The sequence below is a fragment of the Channa argus genome, chromosome 21 (assembly GCF_033026475.1).
Source record: "Channa argus isolate prfri chromosome 21, Channa argus male v1.0, whole genome shotgun sequence".
NCBI classification, from domain to species: Eukaryota; Metazoa; Chordata; class Actinopteri; order Anabantiformes; family Channidae; genus Channa; species Channa argus.
The window spans coordinates 18,360,580-18,384,559 of NC_090217.1; the positions used below are offsets into that span (position 1 = coordinate 18,360,580).

The 23,980-nt window shown below is 38.5% G+C and overlaps 2 protein-coding genes across 2 annotated transcripts in view; one reads left to right on the forward strand and one right to left on the reverse strand.

The window, feature by feature from the left end:
* Positions 1 to 3: 3 nt before the first annotated feature.
* Positions 4 to 4,278, forward strand: ndufa5 (NADH:ubiquinone oxidoreductase subunit A5). The gene is made up of 5 exons (XM_067489857.1): positions 4 to 92; positions 1,176 to 1,220; positions 1,366 to 1,482; positions 3,766 to 3,831; positions 4,034 to 4,278. The coding sequence occupies exons 1-5, from the start codon at positions 72 to 74 to the stop codon at positions 4,133 to 4,135; spliced, it is 351 nt and encodes a 116-aa protein (XP_067345958.1). The 5' UTR covers positions 4 to 71; the 3' UTR covers positions 4,136 to 4,278.
* Positions 4,165 to 23,980, reverse strand: part of cog5 (component of oligomeric golgi complex 5) — a 55,105-nt gene continuing 35,289 nt past the window's right edge. Inside the window, exons 8-22 of the mRNA XM_067489845.1 lie at positions 21,455 to 21,614; positions 19,255 to 19,367; positions 19,039 to 19,116; positions 17,883 to 17,964; positions 15,348 to 15,552; positions 13,309 to 13,470; positions 11,369 to 11,468; positions 10,523 to 10,633; positions 8,955 to 9,017; positions 8,386 to 8,489; positions 7,421 to 7,658; positions 7,208 to 7,284; positions 6,345 to 6,471; positions 6,182 to 6,261; positions 4,165 to 4,774 (exon numbers count right to left, since the gene is read on the reverse strand). Of these exons, the coding sequence (XP_067345946.1) occupies positions 4,648 to 4,774; positions 6,182 to 6,261; positions 6,345 to 6,471; positions 7,208 to 7,284; positions 7,421 to 7,658; positions 8,386 to 8,489; positions 8,955 to 9,017; positions 10,523 to 10,633; positions 11,369 to 11,468; positions 13,309 to 13,470; positions 15,348 to 15,552; positions 17,883 to 17,964; positions 19,039 to 19,116; positions 19,255 to 19,367; positions 21,455 to 21,614 (1,827 nt within the window). The 3' untranslated portion in view covers positions 4,165 to 4,647. The remainder of the gene's footprint in view (positions 4,775 to 6,181; positions 6,262 to 6,344; positions 6,472 to 7,207; positions 7,285 to 7,420; positions 7,659 to 8,385; positions 8,490 to 8,954; positions 9,018 to 10,522; positions 10,634 to 11,368; positions 11,469 to 13,308; positions 13,471 to 15,347; positions 15,553 to 17,882; positions 17,965 to 19,038; positions 19,117 to 19,254; positions 19,368 to 21,454; positions 21,615 to 23,980) is intronic.

Genomic DNA, 23,980 nt, shown 5'->3' on the forward strand with positions numbered 1-23,980 from the left:
TCATTATTTTTGTGCGCATTCGCTGACGTCATATATAGTGGCCGGAAACCAGAGACTGTCCGCAGAGAAGGATGGCTGGGCTAATAAAGAAGGTACGAGTAGAGGTCATGTTTTCGTTTTACTTCCAGAAACAAACATTGGAGTACTAGTGGTATTAATGTAGTTTATTTACTTTGTATTACACTGCATCAGTACTTCTATTTTGTATTACCGCGTTACACAGAAATCATTTGCAGTTTAAACGAGGCTCTGCAGTGTGTTAGCTTAGCTAGTTTTAAGCTGTTCTGCTAACAGGTCTTATGCTTTAGTTTGAGCTTAGTACCACTACGATGAGGTTGTTAAGTTAACGTTACACTTATTGGATTGCATTAAATTACACAGGTGGACATAATGTTATGCCTGATCAGTGATAATTTTTTATTTATATAAAACATATATAATTCCAACATCAAGTCAAATTAGGCTCTTTGTTTGCCATTTGCACAGATACATGTGCACAGGACCATTTCTTTATTATGTCTCTGTTGTTTTTCTTAAGGCACAGGATGTGACAACAATTTTAGGCAGAAGTCTAATGACAAAACACAAAGACATTAAAACACACAGAATCCTGGGTTAAATTGTACTGTTTATCAAGTATGAAGCAAAATGACATGAGACAAAGCATTGCTAATTTAGTATTAAGTATTTTAGGGTATTGCACTGACTAACGACCCATTATTTGATGTATATTTAAACATCCATGGGTATTTTACTCCAGCCTAGAGGTCTTTAGCAATTATTCTAATGGCTGCTGGAGAGATACTGTTGGAGAACCCCTTTTATCTTAGGTGTCTCGAGTTTAAAGCCAAGTTCCTCCAGTATATGTTTTGGGGCACAGAGGGTCTCTGAGCCCTTTGGCCTGTGCTTTGTTCATGCAGCAACATGCGCACAGTGTCCATCAATAGTACTAATACTAATATAGTAAAGCTGCTGTTAGGCTTTCATCATTGTGACTGTGGTGTTGTCCAGCCAACTTAAACTCTGAGATGTACAGGCCCAGGAAATTATATTTAAGGTTCTCAGACACATTGGCAGTGTTGTGCAGAATGAAGTTTAAAGTTGATAAAGTAGTGAGTAAGCTGAGTTGACTCAGATTGTAACTCAGAAGTGTAACTCCTGCTGTGCTCTTCCAGACGACCGGCCTGGTTGGCCTGGCAGTGTGCCAGAATCCGCATGAGGTGAGCAGCTGACAGTGAATGCACCACAGAGCTCAGTCACGCTTCACACTTAATGGTTAACACATAGTCCTTTTAAATTCACAAGATAATCAACATGATCACAAGGATCCAGCTGTCATCAGTAGCTGTTGTTTTTTCCTCTCAGCGTCTGAGGATTCTTTACACTAAGATCCTGGGGATGCTGCAGACCATGCCACAGGATGCTGCCTACAGGAAATACACAGAGCAGTTGGTCAACGAGAGGTTCCACCACGTCAAAACGGTCAGTAACACGCTGTGTTTATCAGTGTTAATCCTTCAAAATTATTTTAAAAAATATATTATACACTATGTACGGACATGGAGCAAATTGTTGGCACCATTCCATGAAAAAAAATCTATAATTGTCTTTCAAAAAGGAAAACGTTTGGGGAAGAAAATAAATAAAAATCTTACTTTGCTTTTGATTTTTGACTGACCATAATTTAAATTAAAAAAGTGAAAATGGCCTGGACAAAAATGAATTTGACCTTAACTTAAGGTTTTGGTTCAACAACCTTTAGAGATAATCACTCCATACAAACAACACTTCTGCAGTTGCCAGCAAGTAGTTTGAGCAAACGGCTCCAACTTTCTCGGGTTTGAAGATTCATGTTACAGTAGTATCAGCTTGGAGGGATTTGTTTAGCTTTAATTACTGTTTACTATAGTTATTCCTGCTTCTTTTTAACAATATAATGAACTGATCTACTAGCAACTAGAATATTAGCAAACCCACTTCGTTGCTTATGATAGCTCTCATAGGGGACTCAAAAATGGAACAGATGAACATAGTTACAAACATAATTATTGTCCATAGTCCTTTGCAATCAACTGCTGCCTAAAATCTGGAACCAATGGACATAACCAAATGAAGAGTTTCTGCCCCTGAGCTTTGTCAGGCCTTTACTGAAGCTGTGTAAGCTTGTCTGTGGGTCTTTCTGCTTTCAGTCTTGTCTTCAGTAAACGAAAAGCTGCTCTTTTGGGTTAAAATCAGGTGACTGGCTTGGCCAGTGAAGAATATTGCATTTATTTGCCTTGGGAAACTCTTGTAGCTTTGATGGTATGTTTTGGGCTTCAGTGGCAGCCGTACTTGCTCATGCCACAACTCTGTCTCCACCATGTCTGACAGATAATGTGGTGATGCATTGGATCATGAGCCGTTCTTACCTACTCCATACATTTCTCTTCCCGTCATCCTGGTACAAGTTGATACTGGTTTAATCAGTCCAAAGAATCTTATTCCACAGCTGGGCAGGCTTTTATAGGGCTTTAAGTGTTTTCTGGACAATTTGCTCAAATTGTCCTTCACAAATTGACCAGTGGTGTGATCCAAAACTGATGTACTTTGACCTTAAACTGCTTGGAAACTGTTCTAGACCCTTTGTCTCTTCTGTTCTCTGGCTGATTTTCCTCTTGCGGCCACCTTCAAGAGGTTGGCCAGTTCCATGGAAAAGTCTTAGTTACAGGGACATCAACTTTAGTTTGAGATTGTTTGCGATGGTCTGTGGGCAGAAATGTGTCTACACTAAATATATAAAATTGTTTCACTATAGAATTTGAAGTTATGTTACGTCATGTTAAGCCTTGAGAGATGCAAGCAGCGTCTTGTGATTTATGTGGTGGAGTTCAGGAGAGGAGTGCTGCCTCATCTGTTTACCTGTGCCTGATACAGTGGTTAGAATGGGTTGGCTGCATATGTGCCTGTGGCGCAGGAAGGTGGAGTGGTTGTCCACCATACGGTGAGTGTTGGCCAGCTTCATAGCAGCTCTCCAATCGTGTATGTGTGTGTACAGATGGGTGAATAAGCAGTGTAAAGCACCTTGAGTGTCCATGGGTAGAAAAGCACTTTAGAAGTACAGACCATTTATTTCTATTTAGATAATTTTATTTCCATTTAATTTGGAGGTAGTTGTGAGAAGATGGAGAGGAAAAAAGGGACACTACCTGGATAAATTAAATCACAATAGCAAGCGGTGGTATTTGGAAAACCCAACATCTCTTAAAATTATGAAAATCTGCTAATTTGTGTTCAGGCATGTACTCAAAGGTAAGGCAGCCCTCCTCCTGAGCTTCTAGGGCAGCAGCCGAACCTGCCGTGACATTTTAAAATCATAAAAAGTCAAAATGCATCCTTCAACTCACCAACAGAAAGGCAATAGAAATCTCAGCTGGCACATGCATCTCTGAACAGTTAAAGACATGCAATCAATTTAAAAGTCTGTATGCTCCTTTTCTGCAGTATCAATTCATCGGTACCATCCACACTTTCTCCAATTGTAACTGAACCAGAACATGTAGTGGTCAATTCATGGATCAGACATGATTTTTTTTCATGGATCAGACATGATCCATGAATCACGTAATTTTGCAGTTAATCACCTTGTTAGAGAACAACTTGTTATGCAATAAGTACTGAAACATTGAACAGTTGGACCTGTGCATTCTAAAGTTTAGAGTAGGTAAAATTATTCATTTCTCTCCAATATGTAGGGGTGCTGATATTACGAAATCATGTCTTTTATAGGAGCCTGATGTAGAAAAGCTGGAGACGAAAATAAACTGTGGTCAGATTGAAGAAGTAATTTCCCAGGTAGGTTTTATTTTTTATTTTTTGTTTTTAAATGATCACTTTCCCCAAGTTCTGTCAGTTGGCCTGTTAGGGCTTTTGTTTTTACCAACTGGATCTCAAACCTCCTTTTGTCAATTAACAAGCAGATTTCCATAAAAGTCTGTCTTTAAAGCAAGACTTGGCTGTGTATGTGATACTGAAACCACAATTTATGTGCACCCAGGCAGAGCATGAGCTGGCTCTCTCCAGGAAGATGTCAGAGTGGAAACCATGGGAACCACTGGTAGAGGAGCCTCCTTCCAACCAATGGAAATGGCCCATCTAAATCAAACCTTGTAAAGTGCTCAAGTCATAGTGTGTGTGTGTGTGTGTGTGTGTGTGTGTGTGTGTGTGTGTGTGTGTGTGTGTGTGAGAGATCCATATCTGTACTAATGAAGTCACTTACAAATAAAAGCAACTATTTCCCCATTTATTGTCAGAAGTCATTCATGTAATAGAACGTGTGTGTATGTCCACACACTTTCACAGCTGGATTTTTTTATTTGGTCATTTGGAAGCAAAGTTGTTTTTTTTTTTTGGATTGCTCACTCAAAAAAATTTAAAATAATTGTTAATATCAGAGTTTAAGAAAAAGATCTCATTGCATGTACCTACACAACAAAGTCAGTCAAAATAGTAAAAAAAAAAAAAAACATCAGAACTAGTCCAACATTTTAACTCAAAACCAGTTGCTATAGTGATAACTGCCCAGAGGGGGACTAATGTAGTGTGCATAGAGTTAAGCTTCATTTCAATATTCTCAGTCCTTACACACTTTCGCCCACAGCTGTGACATCTTCATGTTCTGACCTCCTGTGAACCACTGGTGGCTCTCTGTAACAGCTGAACCATGATGGGATAGATGGGGGCAAACTCCTTCCCCTGCCGAGCCCTCACAGACTGCACATAGGCTTCCAGAGTGCCCCTTGCAAGAAAGGAGAAATTATTTCCTATAGTGACATGTAAACAACACAGCCAAGAATATACAGAGTTTTGGCAGTGACTGGAGCTTCAGGAGCAGCTCAACTATTTCTAAGTGTCGATCATCTCCTGGTTAAATCTGCCATCACACCACTACACTAACTCCCTGTTGCAGCTCACAACCAATTTAAGCCTGTGAATGGATCTGCTCCTCCTGAGCTGACTTGCAGAGTCAGACTCTGGCTCGGTAAAGTCAGGGTAGTTTTAGATGAAGCCATTGTTTTAGTACACTTTCAAAAATACAAATTCAAAAAACAGATTTTCAGAAAAGGTTAAATAAAAAGAATGCATCAACATGCAAATAATTTCAAACCCTATTTCTGACACGTTTTATTTAAATAAAACATGACAATATGTCAAATGTCGAAACAGCAAATTGTGTTATAGTCAAGATATGTACTCATTTTGAACTTGAATTGGGACAGAGGCATGTTTACCATTCTGTTAATAACACTGCTTCCGGATCACTGCTTCAGATACTTTATTAATCCCATGGGCAATTCAATAGATATTTATGCGTTTACTTGCATGGTAGAGTTTTAACTCACATTTGTGGATGCAGAGACAAACTGTTGACCAATAATGGTTTTCAGGTGTTGCTGAGCCCATACTGTGGTTTCCACTACAGAATCATGTCCCTTATTAATGCAGAGCCATCTAAACGCCTGAAGCTCACCACCCTTTAATGTAGGTTTTTGGCCTTTTCGCTTTTAGATTATCTGAATGTTTTATTATTATGAAACATAGATGATTAACTCCTTTGTTGCAGTTTTACATTGACACATTATTTCCAAGTTGTTATCCAGAGTGATGATCCCCATCTTTATTTCTGAAAGACTCTGCTTCTCTGAGATGCTCTGTAAAACTCATTCATGATACTGACCTGTTGCCAATTAACCTCAGTTAGGAGATGTTCTTTCAAGTGTTTTTAGCATTACACAACTTAACCACTCTTTGTTTCCCTTGGTACAACTTTTGAGATGTCCTGCTGACAGTAAATTCAAAATGAGCAAATATTTCAATATTCGTACTATTTTACAATCAAAATTAAATTTTAAATGATTTTCAAATCATTGCATTGTTTTTATTTACATCTTACACAACATCCCAACTGCTTTGAAAATGGGGTTTTTATATGTCCTTAAAGTAAGTCTAGACAGAGTTCACCACTAGAGGCCGATCATTCAACACAATTGAAATCACAGCAACTGTGTGCTGCAAGAGGTAGTGAAGAAGATGACTGAAAGCTAGATCACTTGCAGATTTCAACATGTTTAAAGAGAAGATCTCTGCTGTATAGACACTCCACAGAGCACCTGTAACTGGAATAAGAGGAAAAACTAAAGTTTACCTTATAAGAGTGAGTCTATCTCGTTCTGAGGGATGATCATCCAGCCACTGGGAGTAGCGGGCAATAGACCACTCTGCTCTCTGTGGGAGAAACTCTCTTAGTTGGTGCCATCTAAACACAAGACACTTGTATCTTAGTTTCGTGTTTCCATGTGTGCACAGACCTGGTGAGGAGACTTGAGCTCGGATGGGGCTCTGGTGAAGAGGAAGTGCAGCAGGGTGCTGTAGGGGATCAGATCACCCACAGCTGGACTACTGGCTATCAGCTCGCTGGTCTGAAACAGCAGCGGCCTGTGACACAAACATACACCGTTCTATTAACATAGACTGTAGTGTACACAGTCAGGCTTAAAGGACCATACTGGTGTCTTTTCAAGTTTTAGTCCATTAACTACACAGGAAAAAAAAGTTTTCTATTGTCTGAGAAGAAACTACATTTTTATTAAAGTCCACTTGTTCTTTGTTGAGGGATATAAGAAGAAGTGTCTCTCTAACTTTACAAAGTTGTCACATTGTAACAGAACTGTAATCCCTGCTCCTTCTGGTTGCAGGTTTTTAACTTGTTGGACCTCTGTCAACACTGAATATCCCTGATATGGGTGGGCTTGGTTTCGCTAATTTCACACTCAAACACTATCAATTAAATTTGTAGTACAGTTATGCTTTTTTTTTAAAGTATTTGCAGTGAAAAATGTGTCAAATATAAATAATTACTTTGATTAAAAATATACTGTTATGCCTTGTTTGCATATTATGTAATGTGCTAGAGCAACAGCTCCAGTGCCCCATGTGTGTCTACACTGGAGGCATTTAAGTGCAATTCAGAGAGCAGGTCACCTGTGTTCTGGAAGGTACCTCAGAAGCCAGTACACAATCACTGTGGATTCACATGTAAATGGACTTGTAGTTGCACTTCATGTGTAACACATGAGACTATGTGTGGTATGTGTAGACAGCTGGACTGTTTTAAGTGTCTGTTCCATTAGACAAAAATGAGACATGAGACACATCAAGTGAACTTACGCACCTGAAGGAGCGCAGCTTTCTGTAAGGTTTCCCCAAATCAGACACTCTTCTGCACAAAGGAGCTACAGCCATCTCCATCTGATCACACACAAGAAACAGACATCGATGCACAAACACAGACATTTCAAATCATGTGAAGCAAATTGCACTTTGACAAGTCTTTCTTCTCTGTCAGGAGAGAAAAAGTCTGAAAACACCACCTCAGACCTCCCACCTGTGCAAAGTCCGCGGCCAGCCTCATCTTGCCACCCTCTCCCAGTGGGCGCAACAGGCTGGCGTGACTGATAAATAGCTCAATGGCTCTCTGAGCGATGGACTCAGTGCTCTCATAGATAAAATCTATGCACTGGAAGTGTCTGAAGTAGTCGGCCATCACTCTGGAGATGAAGCCCTGTAGTTCCTTCATGTAGAGGGAGCATGGAACATCCGGTTTTTCAGGGCTGGACAAAGGACTGCAACACATAAACACAATTACATCATTTGTACAGATCCCAATGTGCTCATTATAATTTTTAATAAACATTCAATAATTATACAAGCTCTAGAAATTGCTGTTGGGATGATGAAAAAATTTATGCACCACACTATCTGTGTTTTTTTGTAATCTGTATAACTCTCCACTAAATAAATGAGAAGTGAATAAATGACTCATTACTTCACTGCATTTGTATGTATATATGTCAGCTTTCCTGCCAAACACATGACACAGCCTGTGATGTTATTGCTTACTTTAAAAGTCTGCACTGGCATCCAAACATAACCTATGTTTGATAAGAAATGTAGATTTTCAACACATTTTGATTATTATTAAATGTTGATGTTAGCCTTTGTTAGCCTCAGCCTTAAGCTAGTTAACTAGCATCAGTGATGTTATTGACTACATTACGGTAAACAAATAAATGATACACTTATTTTGTCTTTGCCACAAGGTTTTAGTTGGTCTTGTTAGTCTTTATCATCCCGCCAATAGCCCTAGGCAGTTCTTGGTTCTAGACCAGGATCTGCTATGGTGAAAACAGATGAGTGTGCAAAGTTGGATACAAATTGTAGCAGCCAGTGGTTTGCTTTTACTACTCAGCACAGTAAGGTCCCCCTTTATGTGTTAACAATAAGTTTTATCATCAGAGCAGAGGCCTGGTAACTGAGCTTTAGTGGTGAAAGCATGTGGAATGTACTTACCCAGAAAAGTCTTCCTGGTGTAGTGTGATGATGATAGCCTCTATGGAGTCACTGACTGACTGCAGAAGAGGCTGCACAGCACTGCTCATCAGGGCCTTAACTCCCTGAATCACAAAAGAGGGAGAAAAATTGTGTGGTGTCACACAAAAGGAGCAAATTAACTGTAATGTTTTATTTTGTGAGCCAAGAGTCAAACTACGTCAATCGGTGCAAAGTTAAAAGAATGATACATATATTCATAAAGTAGGTTTTACACACTTAGAAAAGAGCTCCACTGAGAATTTAATCAACTGTGCAGGCCCCAGTTTTCTAATTTGATCAAGGAAGTGAGCTTCAGGGCTTTTGTGAATAGATAAAAAGCTCCAAATAAAGTAATACACCCAGGAGGATGTGGTTCCCTGTGATTATTTTATATAAGTGCGCAGAATGAACACTATCAACATATTAGAATGAGGTTTTCTACTAACACACTAAGTAGATTATTGATAAATACAATTAATAATTATAAAAATGAAATCTCTAACTACAAATGAAAATCAAAATAATGAAAAAGCTGTTAACTATGATACCTCCAAAGAGGAAGAGAGGGCCTCTGCAGCAGCTGGTGGACTTTCTCCCAATCCTGAAATAATCTGAGAAAATAAAAATACAGGAATTCAATACAAAAAGAAATAAACAAAAAAAAATTACACACTTGTGGTACATTTTTGCTCCAAATAGTGTTGTACATAAACCACTGAAAATATGTAAATATGTATTTTAAATAAGGTGAAGCACACAACCATTAAAATGGACAGAGGTTTGATAGATTATTATGTGCAGGCCGTGGGTCAACAGCAACAAAATGCTGCCTCCCTCCAAAGGATTTCTGTCCTAAATGCTGATACTGTTAATGCTTCATAACCTACAGCAAAGGCTGGGGAGTGGAAATTAACAGACATCTGTGTATGGACCTGCTATTAAACCACTTTTAAATCAATAGAGAGACAGGAAAGACAACATTGATGTCGATGCAAAGATGCTACAGTTGTTCTGATTTGCCCTCTTTAACTTGCTTTTGGTCAAATACCTTTTTTTGGTCTACTCCATTTAAGACTAGAGTCATATTAAGTGCATTTAACAACCAGTTACTATCAGCACTAATAAATACATTTTGTGGATTCTTTTCAATAGCTGGTATTGGGGCTATGCCCAACTCAGGATTTTGCCACTCAACACAAATTTGCCTGTGAAATACAAACATACAGCTCTTCGAATATGTCACCATGTTGCATGTGAATATGCATCCATATGAATCATTGTACACAACGTCACAATTGTCAAAATTTTATGTCTACTACTTCACAACCTGTCTCCTCATTCCACCGTCCCCCCACCTGAGATAATTTTTCACTTTGTTTTCAGACAGTAAAATTTTGAAGCCTTAAAGTTAAATATTTAATGCTAGAGTAATCTGTTTTTTTATGCTATTAATCAGCCGGGCTGCTGTGCCATGACACACTATACATCTTTAATGGAGAAGGCTGAGGAAACTACTACTGTTCCTTTTATCCCCCTTCATTTCCTTTCCTTCATTTCACACTCATGTGTGACAATGTCAAGGACAAAAAATACACCGTTACTAAACAATGAAAATATCCAAGCTACAGAAAGAAACCATTAACAGAAAAGTCAACTTACCCATATCGACTAGCTTGATTCCTTTTTCTTTGTTGTGCATGAATGCTGGCAATATGGCTACATACATTTGGCTAAATGTTTACATACAGTATCCGAGCAAATTGTGTCTTTCTATACTTAGCACATTCAGACATGAGAAAATAGAGGAATTCTCTATCTAATGTGATTGAATTGATAAAAAGTAGAGGAGGGTAGCCTTCACTTAGGATGGTCATTAATTTAGACGTTAACAACAGTAGAAAAAGTATACATATCGCTTATGACATGTTAGAACTGGAGTTGTGTTTGCTTAAAGGATTTGTGCACCCTTTTGGAATTCACTATGTTCCACATAAAATAGTGAAAAAAAGTTAAAAAGTGATCACATTATCCTAATGTATCTCAATGTATCCTAATACTAAATAAAACTGAACAACTGAATTGGACAGCAGACAAACACAGAGTTTTCATTTCCTACCTTGCCTACAGCCTGCTGCAGACGATATAGGGAATTGACCACAGCTACATTCCTCCTCTGGCCCTCTGTTAATTGACCAATCACTTGACTGGCATCACCCTGAGTACACAACTGCAAACAGAAATTGTCAAAAAATAATGCAGCACAAAGAAACAAGGGGAAATGGCATTTGGCAAAAACATATAAGAATAGTGAGGCTAGTGAGGCTAATAGTGATCGTCTGTTTAATAAATACCTGGGTTTAGGATGATTATGAGATCAAAGTTGCTAATTTTAGCTTTTATTTGGTAGTATTCACACCTGGATATGTTAAGCAACACAGAAGATAGTAACTTTTGTATCATAGCAATCCAAATAAATTCTATGGTGTTTAACATATCCAGCCATAAACACTGTCAAATAAAAGCTGAAATTTGGAACATTCATATCGATTGATCTGTCTTTAGTTTACATAATCGATTCACTGATCAGCCACAACATTAAAACCTGGTGGCTTTAATGTAGTGGTAGGCAGGGGTCTGCAAGGGCACAACTTAATAATGCCCATGATTGACAAGTATCAGAACACAGTGCAACCCAGCTTGCTGCATATAAGGCTGTGTAGATGCAGGCTGGTCAGTGTCCATGCTGACCCCTGTATATACACAATCCATAAAAGAGGAACCACTGCAAATGTCCCCACAGTGGGATGAATTAAGGTTTATTCTTAAAAAAAAAATCAGTTTTCTATATCCAAGAATTCTACATTTTAGATAAACATGTGTGCATGCCCACACACACACACACACACACACACACACACACACACACACACACACACACACAGACACGCACAGCTGTACACACCAGTTGTTCAGACTTGACACAGAAGAGTTGCACTGTCTTGGCAGCGTTCTTGGCCACAGCCAGTGAGAGGTTTGTGTCTACTGATGCTACGTTCAGCTCACTGCAAACACAAAAAAAGCAAAAAGAATAAGGTACATTTTTAATTAAAAACAGCATAACCTTCCTAATTATCAAAGACAGTATGTTTGTAGTTAACAAGAACCTCGGGTGCATTGTGTTTTTATAACTATTGATCAAATGTATATATTTTCGGTTAAATATAAGATTCAAATATGGATTTATCCGCAGTTATTGCAGCATAAGATGGATCAAAATTTAAGTAAAAATTAAACTAAACTAACTACATATTTCACATTACTGAAAATGCCTCAAACATTTTTATATAATATCTATTTGTTAAATACAATACTTTTGTGCAATACAAAAGAGATTCCATTTTAGTGTGTGGAAACTTAATAAACCCAGCCATGGTTGACATTTTAACAGAGAATAAAACACAGCACTAGTAAAGAGAAGCTGTAGCAGCAACTCAGCTGTCCTTTTTTAATGTAGATAGTAAATAAGCAATGACATTGCAAGTAAGTAATTATTGCAGTATTTCTAATTTGGCCCTCAGTCAACCTGACCATAAACACTGTTATCAGGTCCCTTAATGAATATAACATATACAAATAAGAACTAAGATAAAATAATGGATTAAAATTAAATGAACAGTCGTCATTTTGATTCATACAGTGTAAGGCAGTAGTCTGATTAAGTGAACCCAGTTAAATGGGTCTTTAATTTTAAAATAACTCGTGACCCACAGACTGAGCTGGATTAGCACAAGGGCTACACAGTTATTGCCATGTGATGATATCAGTTTGCTTTAATTGGTTTACGGGTGTAAAATCCTGGTCAGAAGTGAGCTGTCAATCATGCAAATTTTGTCAATCACTGTCAGTCACTGTAAACGATGTTACAGTGGATACGAGGCAATGCTGCAGTAAAGTGCCAAAAAGAAAAACCTAAAAAGAGAACCTAAAAAATATCCTGTGGATCTGGATTCTTCTAACAGGTGGAGCAAGTAGGAATGAAGGTGGCCATGGTGTGTAGGTGAGTGTGTCCAAAGAGGAAGACATTGCTAGTCCAGCTAATGTTGGCATGTCAAAAATGGACAGGTATATGCCATGTGAATGGTGTGATAGAAATGTTCCAGCTTCCTTAGTCAAGTGTTACTAGATCTTGGCAGAATTGAAGACAGAAGTCAGCGTGATGAATTATCTCAGTTTAATACATGACAACATGAAGAAGAACACATGGATGTTGGGGTCTTCTGAATTGTATCTCTCAAACCCCTACTATTTATACTCAAACCTAAGAAAGGAACCACCCTCACAAAACATGAATTAAGAAACCAGTTGCACGTAGTTGACAGTCTCCATTCTTATCCCTTTTTAGGTTATCTGTTAATGTCAGTCGTGAAGCAATCAAATCTTTTTAATTGCGCCTTCTTGTAGATCTTGTGACCCCAGGACCCACTATCTACTACATTCTTTTGGGCCTTACAACAAGTGCCTATGGTAATCTTAAGCATTCATTTAAGCATGACACACCCCGTGACTTCTTGTCCCCTTTGTGAACTCTCCAATAAACCTATCTTGTTTGCCTGTTTGCTAATTACCTAACTATATGACTAAATTTACTCTATTCCCCCACAATGGCTGCTTTATTCCCTATCTACTGTGTCAGTCTTGTGCTTTTCTTGCTGCTTTCTTGGTGGTGAACATGGTCAGTCTTCATTTGAAACCAGGCTACAGCGACTATTAGCAGGTAGGTTAGCTGAATGATTGTGGTGGATTGATGCCATATGAATAAAGCAAATTGAGTTGATGTGGTACAGACAGTGTTGAACGTCTGTTCCTGTGGGTTTGTGCTGTAAGGCTGTGTACCATACGTGCCTGCTGATAGTCTTTATGATGCTGTCCAGCTCATCATTGGAGGGCGGATTGTGTCCACCCATAGGGAACACAAGGTTGATTGGATCAAACAGTCGAGAGAGGGACTTGGAGAGGTAGGCTGCCTCGTATGGCTGCAGAGAATCCTTCAGTGCCTTCTCTGGACTGCAAACACAAAAAAAACACACATACATACACACACCCACAAATTAAAAGGGTGCAGAATGTAGTGTACATAGTTTTTATAAGCAAGAGGTGTTTTCTGAAGAAACCCGTCGACCCATTCACTGTTCTTGGCCTTGCATCAACTCACTGTGAGGGGTGCATTAGAAACTCAACACTTCACATCTATAATAATGTTATGAGATCCACAATCTATTAAATATCACATATTGAAATTTAGTATGTTAATATATGACATTTAATATTTTTTATGCAAAATGCATAACATTTCTGTGCTTATATTTATGGAGCTCTTAAACTGCATTTATAAATGGAAGCAAAATGCTGCAGTGTCTCATGTAATTTCTATTAATGAAGGCACAATAACAGATGTGATGCCTGTGTTTGAGGGTGTGTATGTGTGTAAGCTGTATTAATCATAGTTGTGATAAAGAAATAGTAAGAGAGGACAAAAGAACAAGCAAAACAAACAACAAGAGAAAGGTGTGCAGTTAGGCAGTAGAATGATGTATTAAATGTCTCAAGTTTTTTCCCTTCAGCAGCAAGTTCATGGACTGTGCAGGAACTCACAGCATGACTGTTATCGAAGCACACGACAAACAGTGTGTGTAGTGTGATTATTAACATCTGCACATGCACCCTCCTGTCAAAGGACTTTGTCTCTGTCATGTCTTCACTCCCGCTCTAGCTATCTGTGACATCATCCCTTTATTCCTCCTTCTGTGCTATACTCTCCTTCATTACATCGTTTGCTCTCTCATAACCAGATTTCTTTTGCTAATAGCGAGCACCAATCGGATACAAGTGATTGTTCTTTTCTTAGGGCTGCGTGTGTGTGTGTGTGTGTGTGTGTGTGTGTGTAACTGTTCCTTTCTGACAAAACAGACCTGATTCTGGTGGTAAGGTGATAGTGATGAATTACTCTATATCACATGTTCAATTTCTAAAAATAGATTTATTAGCATTACCTGACACCTCTCATTCTGTCGGGGCGTTCGGTGTCAAGCTGCACCTTTTCTTCCTTTTAAAGTAATTTTCTCCATCTAATTTCAATTATTTCATCAATGTTTTAGCCAAACAGAAACCACTGCAGCAACCAAAGGTAAAAAGAGAAACTTTAGTTGTAGGAATAATTTTATAAAGTTTTGCATTTGCAGTGATTCATAGTCCCTTATGAGCATAGCAGGACTTTGTTCTTCGTTCTTGTTCACTAGTTAGTAGCGATCCTAGGCAAAAATGTATGCAACATAAAACCACTACGCTTAAGATATGAAAAATTAAATTAAATTATACACCACACATGAGTGATTCATGGTACACTTGTCCTAATTTCTTTGCATCAAAATTCCATAACTTAGCATTCATAGCTTGACAGTTGGACAGTTTAACATATTTGAGAGTTTTCATCAGTTTACTAAAAGTATTGGCCAAGATAGCTGATTATGTGCAGCCTGCTAGCTAAGTGAACAAGTTGATTTCTGATGACTCCAGCAGAGCTGGACACATTACGCAACTTGCAACGGAGTAATAGTCAGGGCCTTGTTAGGAAGGTCTCCGACTGGTAGTGTTATTGCAAACTGTGCACACAGTCAGTGCTGTACATAGTTTAACTTTTGTCAGCCCTCGGGGCCCCCTACTGGCCTGGGGCCCCCTACTGGCCTGGGGCCCCAAACAGCTGCCTGCCTTGCCTGACCACTTCTGCCACAATTTGTGACTAAAAACGTAATCTAGACAATACAAAACAAAAACACTGCAAAGTAAAACTTTTCTACTTTGGTTCACACCAAACAAAATAACCCATGGCTGTGATCGTGCCCCAAAGTTATCTTGATTGCAGTACTATTTGTGAGCTAGCTTACTTGTAGTCCTGTTTGCCCTGCATGAAGAGGTCCTGACTGTCTGTCTCGGTGGCACTTATTTCCACAGATGCATCCATCACTCCACTGCTTGTTAGTGTCCCCTGCAGGCTGGCACTATACTGCTGCAGGCGGCGCCACAGCTCATTGTACAGTCGCAACAGTTTAGGATACTCTCCTTCAAATGCCTGTTTAAGGAAGGATGAGGCTAGACAGGGAAAAAAAATACATTTTTGATCATTTTTAAGCCAGCAAAGAAGACATGTGGGTGCCTTTTTTCTCTTTTTAAGTTTTCCAACCAATTTTCCAAACTTTTCCTGACATCAATCTGTGACGAATGTCAGTACTGAGGCTGCAATATTCTGTGTGATTCTATGTGATGTTCTGTCCTTTTCTGGGATACACTTTTATAACTACATAGACAACATATATTTTTAATTTCATATTCATTTTCACTGTCTTGTGAAATTCTTCTTTACAATGAGAAAAATGCTGGTTTGTCCCCAGTTGTGCTGTAGTGGGCTAATGTTTTCATGTGTTTCTTTTTCTTTTATTTTCCTGTTGTAATTGTGTGTATTGTATGCTCAGATGTGCTGATAGTAGGCCCAGTAATAATTCTGCCTTGAGTCCTGATGTCCTCTGTAGTGAATGACTAGATAAACCAGTATGGGATAGTGACACAGTGAGAGAGAGACAGCTGGATAGATGAGAATTTGTCAGAACATTTAATCCCAGATGATTGTACACTACATGGATGGATTTAGAGAAAGTAGAGAAAGGAAGAAATGTTTAAGGGGCGGCTATAGCTAGGGGCGGCTATAGCTCAGTTGGTAAAGGCAGTTGCTTACGGACCACAGGGTGAGTCGTTCGATCCCCGGCCCTGGCTATGTGTCGAAGTGTCCCTGGGCAAGACCCTGAACCCCTAACAGCCTATTCCCCTCCCCAGCTGTGCAGTGCCGGTCCAAGCCCGGTAGAAATTGGGGAGGGTTGCGTCAGGAAGGGCATCCGGCGTAAAAACTGTGCCAAATCAACATGCGGACAATGATCCGCTGTGGTGACCCCGAACTCACGGGATAAAGCCGAAAGGAGAGAGAGAGAAAGGAAGAAATGTTTACTACTTCAATCCAAATGGTATAGATTGTATAGAAATATAACAGTTCTTCATTATAAACTTTGGTACCATAATTTCTAACCAGATGCCACAATATTTTACTGTTGTTACACACTTTAACACCGATATTTAGGAGGAATTAATTGCATCTTAAAAAGTAAGCATTTAACACAAAAATAAAGACAAGAGAAGCTATGGAGCTTGGTGTGAGAGAAAGATAAACAGAGGTGGAATAATGACATTCATATACCCAAATCCAACAACTTAAGAGGTAAAAAGACAAAAGATAACATAAACAAGAAACTTAATCTGACAGTGAGAGAGGATTTGTGAAAACATGAGAAGAAGATACATGACTGAAGTAAATGTTGTGCACTTATATAGCACTTTTCTACCTATTAGCACTCAAAGCACTTTACACTGCTTCTTATTCACCTATTCACACTCACAATCACACACATGGGGGCAAACACTCACCGGAAGCAACTAAGTTGGGGTTCAATTTTTTCTTGCTCAAGGACACTTTGACATTTGAAACCAGAGGTGCCGGGCATTGAACCAACAACTGTGGGATTGTGGACGACCGCTCTATCTTCCTGCGCCACAGTTGCCCCAAACAAAGAGCTTAAAACAAAAGCTTCCTAGCTATTTGCTAAGAGCAGACGAGCATCTCCCTCAAACCAGTTAGCAACTGAAAAATTTCACCTACAAAGAACTCCTACATTTGTAAGTTGTATGGATATTTTACAAAATATTTGTTAAGTAAAAAATAAGTGGTTAATGTCAATAGGTAATGGGCATTTTGATAAAAGTAGGTTCAAGCGTAATGAAATTTCCTCAAGGCCCTTCCTTAAACATTGCAGTAACAATAACGAGAATGATGTGAGGTCACAGCGACCTTGAAATTTGACCGACAAAATGTTATCAGTTCATCCATGAGTCCAAAGACACTTGTGGCAAATTTAAAGAAATTTCCTGAAAGCTTCCTGAAATACAGAAAGAAATGGATGAATGGACCAAACTAAACCAAAAATACCTCCCATCACAGCTTTCGCTGGTGCAGAAGCATAAAACAAAAAAAAAACTATTTTTTATCTGTCTTATGTTTACTTATGTTTACTACACATCTTTAATATGCACACACAACATGAAAGAAACTGGAGTTTTTCCAGTAAAGTGGAAGTTCGAAAGTATGTCAACAACCATCAAACTTTGCCTCTCATGTTCTCACTTTGTAGTTGTACCCAAGTTGCTGTTAACTAAGCTTATGTCACAGACTGTTGAGTAGAGCACGTTAAATGAAGTCACTAGTTGTTTCAGCCGGTGGTGCAGCACCAATCCTGTGTCTGCTCTGATTTACACTTTTAGTGTCCTTTAAAACTGTTAACATAAAAAGAAAAAGAAAATAAGAAAATGATCAATCTTACCTTCAGTTGCTCTATGAAACTCCTCACTAAGTGTGTTGGTTACATCAGTCCAGAAGGTGTAGAGGATGTCAGGTTTACCATCCTGGCGTTCGGTAGAAAGAAAAGAATTACATTCTAGAAGTATAAATGTTTGCTCTTCACTACACCCCAATTACATTACTTTACATTATGGAAAAAATAAACATTACCTTTGCTATATTGACTTAGCGCTCATTCAAAATTAGTCACAATTTACATCTCATGTTTCTAAATGCTTCTCTTTTTTTATTATTATTTATAGGTATGTATGTGATAAGGCCACAGAATATATTTTGATGCAACAATTCTAAGGTGTAACTGCCAAGTAGATCTATGTGTCTGTTCAGTCATTTTTCTGAGGACACAGGGCTTTCTCATCCATGACAGTGAAAAGTGATAGTGCGGGTGCACTGCATTTAGACATGTCATTAGGTCTCCAACTCACACCTCCATCTCTGGGTAATTGGTGAGAGCTTTGTTTCCATAGTAACACTCTTGCTCTGATTTGTACTACTGGGTTTCTGTGGAGGTAAGATAGTAGGATGCTGATGATTATGTGTTAATGACTGCCATGATTACTATTGATCCTAGCACTGTTTAAGTGAGCGAGCCAAAGGAACTGGTAGCTGTGGTTTTACTAGTTTCTTACTTGCCTTGTTTCTTTGTTAAAAAAAAACCTGTCTTCCCATTTATAGTACAAAGTAGAGCACTTAGAACTTATTATTTTTAGGTTAATTTCCATAGAGTATTTCAGAAAAAATGCTCTATATCATCTTGTCATGATACAGATTGTGATGACTCCTAAGTTTCTGGGCATTACGAAAGTTATTACAAAACACTTTCGGCAGGGATTGTGGTGTAATACACTAGTAGTGGCTTAAGTAGCCTGCACCTGCCAACAAGTAGAATTAAGGAGGCGGTTACATACGACTTTTACTTCGAGTAAATTAATTCAAAATTCGTAGAGTGTAAAAGCTCATCTTTAAACAAAGCCATACCCTCGATTTTTATACCCGGGTAAACAGTGTTTACCAGCTGTTTTAATAACTACATGGCTAAAATGGAGCCTTGTGATGTTTCCTTATTGTAAATACAACTTCTGCTATTATACCAAACTAAAACAATGATGGCTACCCACCTTGATGATCTCATCTATAAAGCACACATGAGTGACTGGGTCTCTCTTTTTCATAAGGACCTTCTGCAGATGCTGCACCTGTGAACATGCAGCAAAGTGAATATAATACTTGATTCATCGATCCTGCTGACTGGCTCACTTTTGTTTTTAAAGTGTAATACAACGGTATGGATATACAGTAAGTTAGTGGTTTTGTGGTTTCAGGTTGGTACGTACCTGTCTGCATGCAGCACATATCTGATCCATAAGTTTTTCCAAGTTGGTCCACAAAGCAGCACGGAAAGCTGCTGTGTTCCCAGGTGTTGGCAGCACTGCTCTGCCGGGACCACCTAAAGAGGAATTCACTGTTTAAGGGTTTACGGTTTTTCTTGCCATAATGTTTTGTTTACACATCTTAATTATGTATAGCTTTGACTATGTTATATATAATATTACTATATTTCTGTTCGTGTTAACAATCCCATAAAAAGACAATATCAATAAAACCAACAATAAATTGTATCTACTAACAATACTGTCAAGAACCTGATGTAGCATAATGTAGGTCTGTGCGCCACACTATTACACTGGTTGGCATGTTTCATCATTACAAAAACTACTTGCCCTAATTCTAAAGTCTATATATAAACTACAAAAGGGGGTTAGAGCCACTATAAAAACTTTCACTTCTGATTTTCTCTTTCAAAATTCTATAAAATCTGTCATAACACAAAGCTTATAAAAGTAAAGAAAAAAGTAATAACTGTGAGTTTAAAGCCATAACTGTGATATTTAAGTTAGAATTGTGACAAATTTAGATAAACGAATCTTCCAGATAAAGGTTTTGTATATATATTTCAATTGTATAGAGGGGAAATGCCTGCAAAACTTACATTAATCACATTTTAATTTCACTGAAAAAAGCTCTGAGAACAATCAGAACTTTTTCTTTTCCAATACCTTCAAACAATCTGTTTCTCTAAACACAATTGATCAAATTCATGATATAGAAGAAATTTCCATCTTGCTCAGATATTGTAAAAAGAGAGTAAAAAATTGCTACCAAACAATAAACAAAATTATTAGAGGCCAAAATTTAAAAAGCAGATGCGTTTGTTAAATTGGTGAAGAACATATTGATTAAGTACAAGAATACATTTTAACATTAACCTTTTGCTTCTAGGGGCTAGAAATTATTTGGTGAAATTTCTTCTTGTTGGTTTTTTGTTGCACTGACAACTCCTAGATATCTTTTTTATTGAATGATGACGTTATATGCATAGGCCATTACAAAGAGGCAGGGTTTATAAACAAGTTACCTTAACCTTCTATCTCTTAGTCTTATTTTTAGAGGACATTAATTATTTTGTATCAGAGTACTGGTTGGAAATTGTATTCATTAATTTATTAAAGGTAGATTCCTGAGTTAAACTGAGAGGAAACTATCTGAATTGCGGGCGACTGTGGCGCAGGAAGGTAGAGCGGTTGGCCACCAATCTCACAGTTGTTAGTTCAATCCCTGGCTCCTCCAGTCACATGTCCAAGTGTCCTTGAGCAAGACACTGAACCCCAACTTAGTTGCTCCTGGTGAGTGTTGGGCAGCTGCATAGCAGCATCGGTGTATGAGTGTGATTGTGTGTGTGAATGGGTGAAAAAGAAGCAGTGTAAAGTGCTTTGAGTGCCAATAGGTAGAAAAGCGCTATATAAGTGCAGAACATTTAATCCTCTTCTGTAACAAACAGCTTTACAGATTAATTTAAAAAGTGTGTCACTGGAGCTTTTAGTAAACATAACTAAAATAGAATGAAGCAGTGTACTGCAGTTGCTGCAGGCTATTTTTCAAAAATTGGGCTCTAGGGAGTATAATGGGCAGCAGGGCAAATGTGTGTAGGACGAGGTAAAAAGACAACAAACTGGGAATTCATGGTAATGAAGGAACCCAGTGCAACAGTGTTCACTATAATACAGAAGAAACGTATTGTTTTTGGACAACAATGGTGAATATGGCACATGGGTGTAACATTTTGCATACACAAATGATACTATGATAATATTTAAAAAGATTTATTTTATAATATGACATTTTGGGGGCTAATTTCATCTTTTATTAAACGTGAGAATTCTACTAAATGGCTTTAAAATGCCAATCAAAGAATCCTTGACCTAGTCAGGGCTGGTTATCTGAATATAGAACGATAATGTGGGCAATACATCAGAGCCATGAAAACCACACATACCATCCAGCCAGATTGGACTATTCTCTGTGGACGTGGTATTATAATCTATTTTTAATCAAGCCAACTGATGAACTAGGGCAACTTTTCATTATCATCATCTTTTGCAAATTAGGACAATATATACAGCATGTGTATGCATGTGCATTGGACTATACATGGTTTTATGAATAGGACATAGTCACATCATCCTTAGGCCTCACCTCTGGAGTAAGCTGGCTGTGTCAGACCCTTGATGTCTAGAGCGCTGGTGATGTTGTCCTGTATAGTGGTGCGATAACCATCCACCACACTGCTAATGGTCTCTGTTAAACTGCCCAGGTTAAAGAAGACCTGCAGGGCTGTGCCAACCTGGGTTGGATTCTAATAGACAAAAGGAGAAAAAGGACAGACAGAGGAACAGAGTTGGCAGTCATCCATGGTGCTGTTTGTAACAGAATGAACTCAACTTAATAGGTCTGGTAGTTTCACACACAAAACACTCAGTTTGACAGCAAATACAAAGGTGAAAGCAGCAGCTAAAAATACAGCCTAGATTGATTTAATGAGAGTGAGCTGTGAATATGTAGCAGGGCAAAGTCAAGAAAAGTGATGAGAGAAGAAACGAGACTACAGAGAAGGAGAAATAGAAAAAAAACAGCACTGATGAACTTTCTGTTGAAAGTGAATCACTTATGTTTATGTACAGTGTATATGTCTTGAATCATACTTTTCTTCTTTATATTGCCTGAGATGCTTCTTTTTTATGACAACAAATATTGACACGTATTTAAGAAAAATTGAAGGCTTTCTTACTGAGCCCTTTATGTATATCTGTAAATTTTTGTGTTTGTGCAGTCCGCCATCATTGCCTAAAAACCTCTCAGAAGTAATGATTGATTCAGTAATTAGGCTTTAAATGAGACAAAACAAAATTTAAAATCACAACAAAACTAAATTTAAATCTCACCCTGGACAGTGGTGTAGCCATTGAAAGTGTCATGGTTTTTGTGTGTGCTTTGTCCGCAATACCCTACTGGTGGCATTCGTTCAGGAATGCAGTCTATTTAATTCCAAAATAGCCTCGTTAAATCCAACCTGCAGTTTGTTGTTTCAGCCACCAGGCGTCGCAAAGTGTCTCCCGTCCCCAGTCCACAGTACTGAATCCTAATATCTGTGGATGCATTAACAACTTCTTAGTGAAAACTAGTTTTAAATCAGATCTATCACACAGCTGCTGTGATAACCCTGTGATAAAGAACATAAAGTGGCCTGTACGAGTTTAAGTTTTACAAATTCACAATTGGCGGAGTTTATGAATCCGCGGTTTATTTATTGGCTCTTTTTTTCACTGGATTGTTTCCTCCAGCTGTCTGTCAGCTGGGATGTATTTATTAGTATTATTATTATTATTATTATTATTATTATCATTATCATTATCATCATCATCTCCTTATAGGCTACTGTGTGTCTAACATGTAGTCATGTTGTTTAGAACAGTTCATTTTAAACTAATCTAATCTTGAAAATGAATCTGAAGCTGTTTAAACCAGAATAATCTCTGTTAAATAAAATACCAATGCGATTCGCTGCCTGTTTTAATGATCCTGTGTTAGTAATTAACCAGTCACAGGAGAAGTGGGGTAGTCAATGTCCAGAGCCTTTTCCAGGTGAGACGGACATGAACATGGATTTATTAACTTTCAGTGGAATTCTGACATTCTCTTGACTTTTTTAGGAGGTGGTGTATGTGTGAACAAAAATGTCTGAACACTGCCGATTATATCCTACAAGTCCCATAATACAATGTTCGCATTATGAGGCTGAGCTCATGCATGTAGCATGGTGCTCGATCCCAAATCGTTTGCAGGATTAAAAGTGATCGAATGGATGTGTTATAGATGTTTGTATCACTAAACTGTCAATGTAGTCAAGTGATTGAACCTTTTTTTCATTAGTTGCACGGCTCTGATGTGCTATACACAAAAAGTGAAACGCTGTGCCTCCTGTCCTCACTGATCACGCACGGAAATCGAGCGGATTTTCACACCTGACAACGGTTCTTACTCGGGCAATCTCCCGCTGTGAGTTACACATCTGAAAGGCAACTCCAGATAATTTTCAAGGCGGGATTCTTTTAACAATGTCCAGAGTACATATCTGAAACAGGCTTATGACTTCACCCAGTCTCCTAAAATCTAAAAATATGAAGAAGAATTTGACCCAGTGAGTTTTAAAAGAAAAGTAAAAATTTGAAATGTCAACAATGAGGTTTGACCTTTAGAAACATTATGACTTCCTTATCTAAAAAAAGAGCTGTTAATTTAAAGGCTGTTGCGGTTTGCAACAGGTCACATCATTGCCTAAAAAGCTCTCAGAAGTAACTCAGACTAATACAAGGGGGGTAATACAGAGGGAAGAGAGGAGAGGAGAGGAGAGGAGAGGAGAGGAGAGGAGAGGAGAGGAGAGGAGAGGAGAGGAGAGGAGAGGAGAGGAGAGGAGAGGAGAGGAGAGGAGAGGAGAGGAGAGGAGAGGAGAGGAGAGGAGAGGAGAGATTCTACGTGGGTCAGATGATCTCCCACTCAACAGATGGGCTACAGGGTCTCTGCTGGCAAAATCAGAGCGATGAGGTGAAACTAGCTCCCACACAGCCAAGACAGCTTGTCCAACTGCTTACATAACATTCACAATAAACAACACCCTGGGATGATATAAGGAGCTGTGTGTGTATACAGTACCTATGTGTGTGT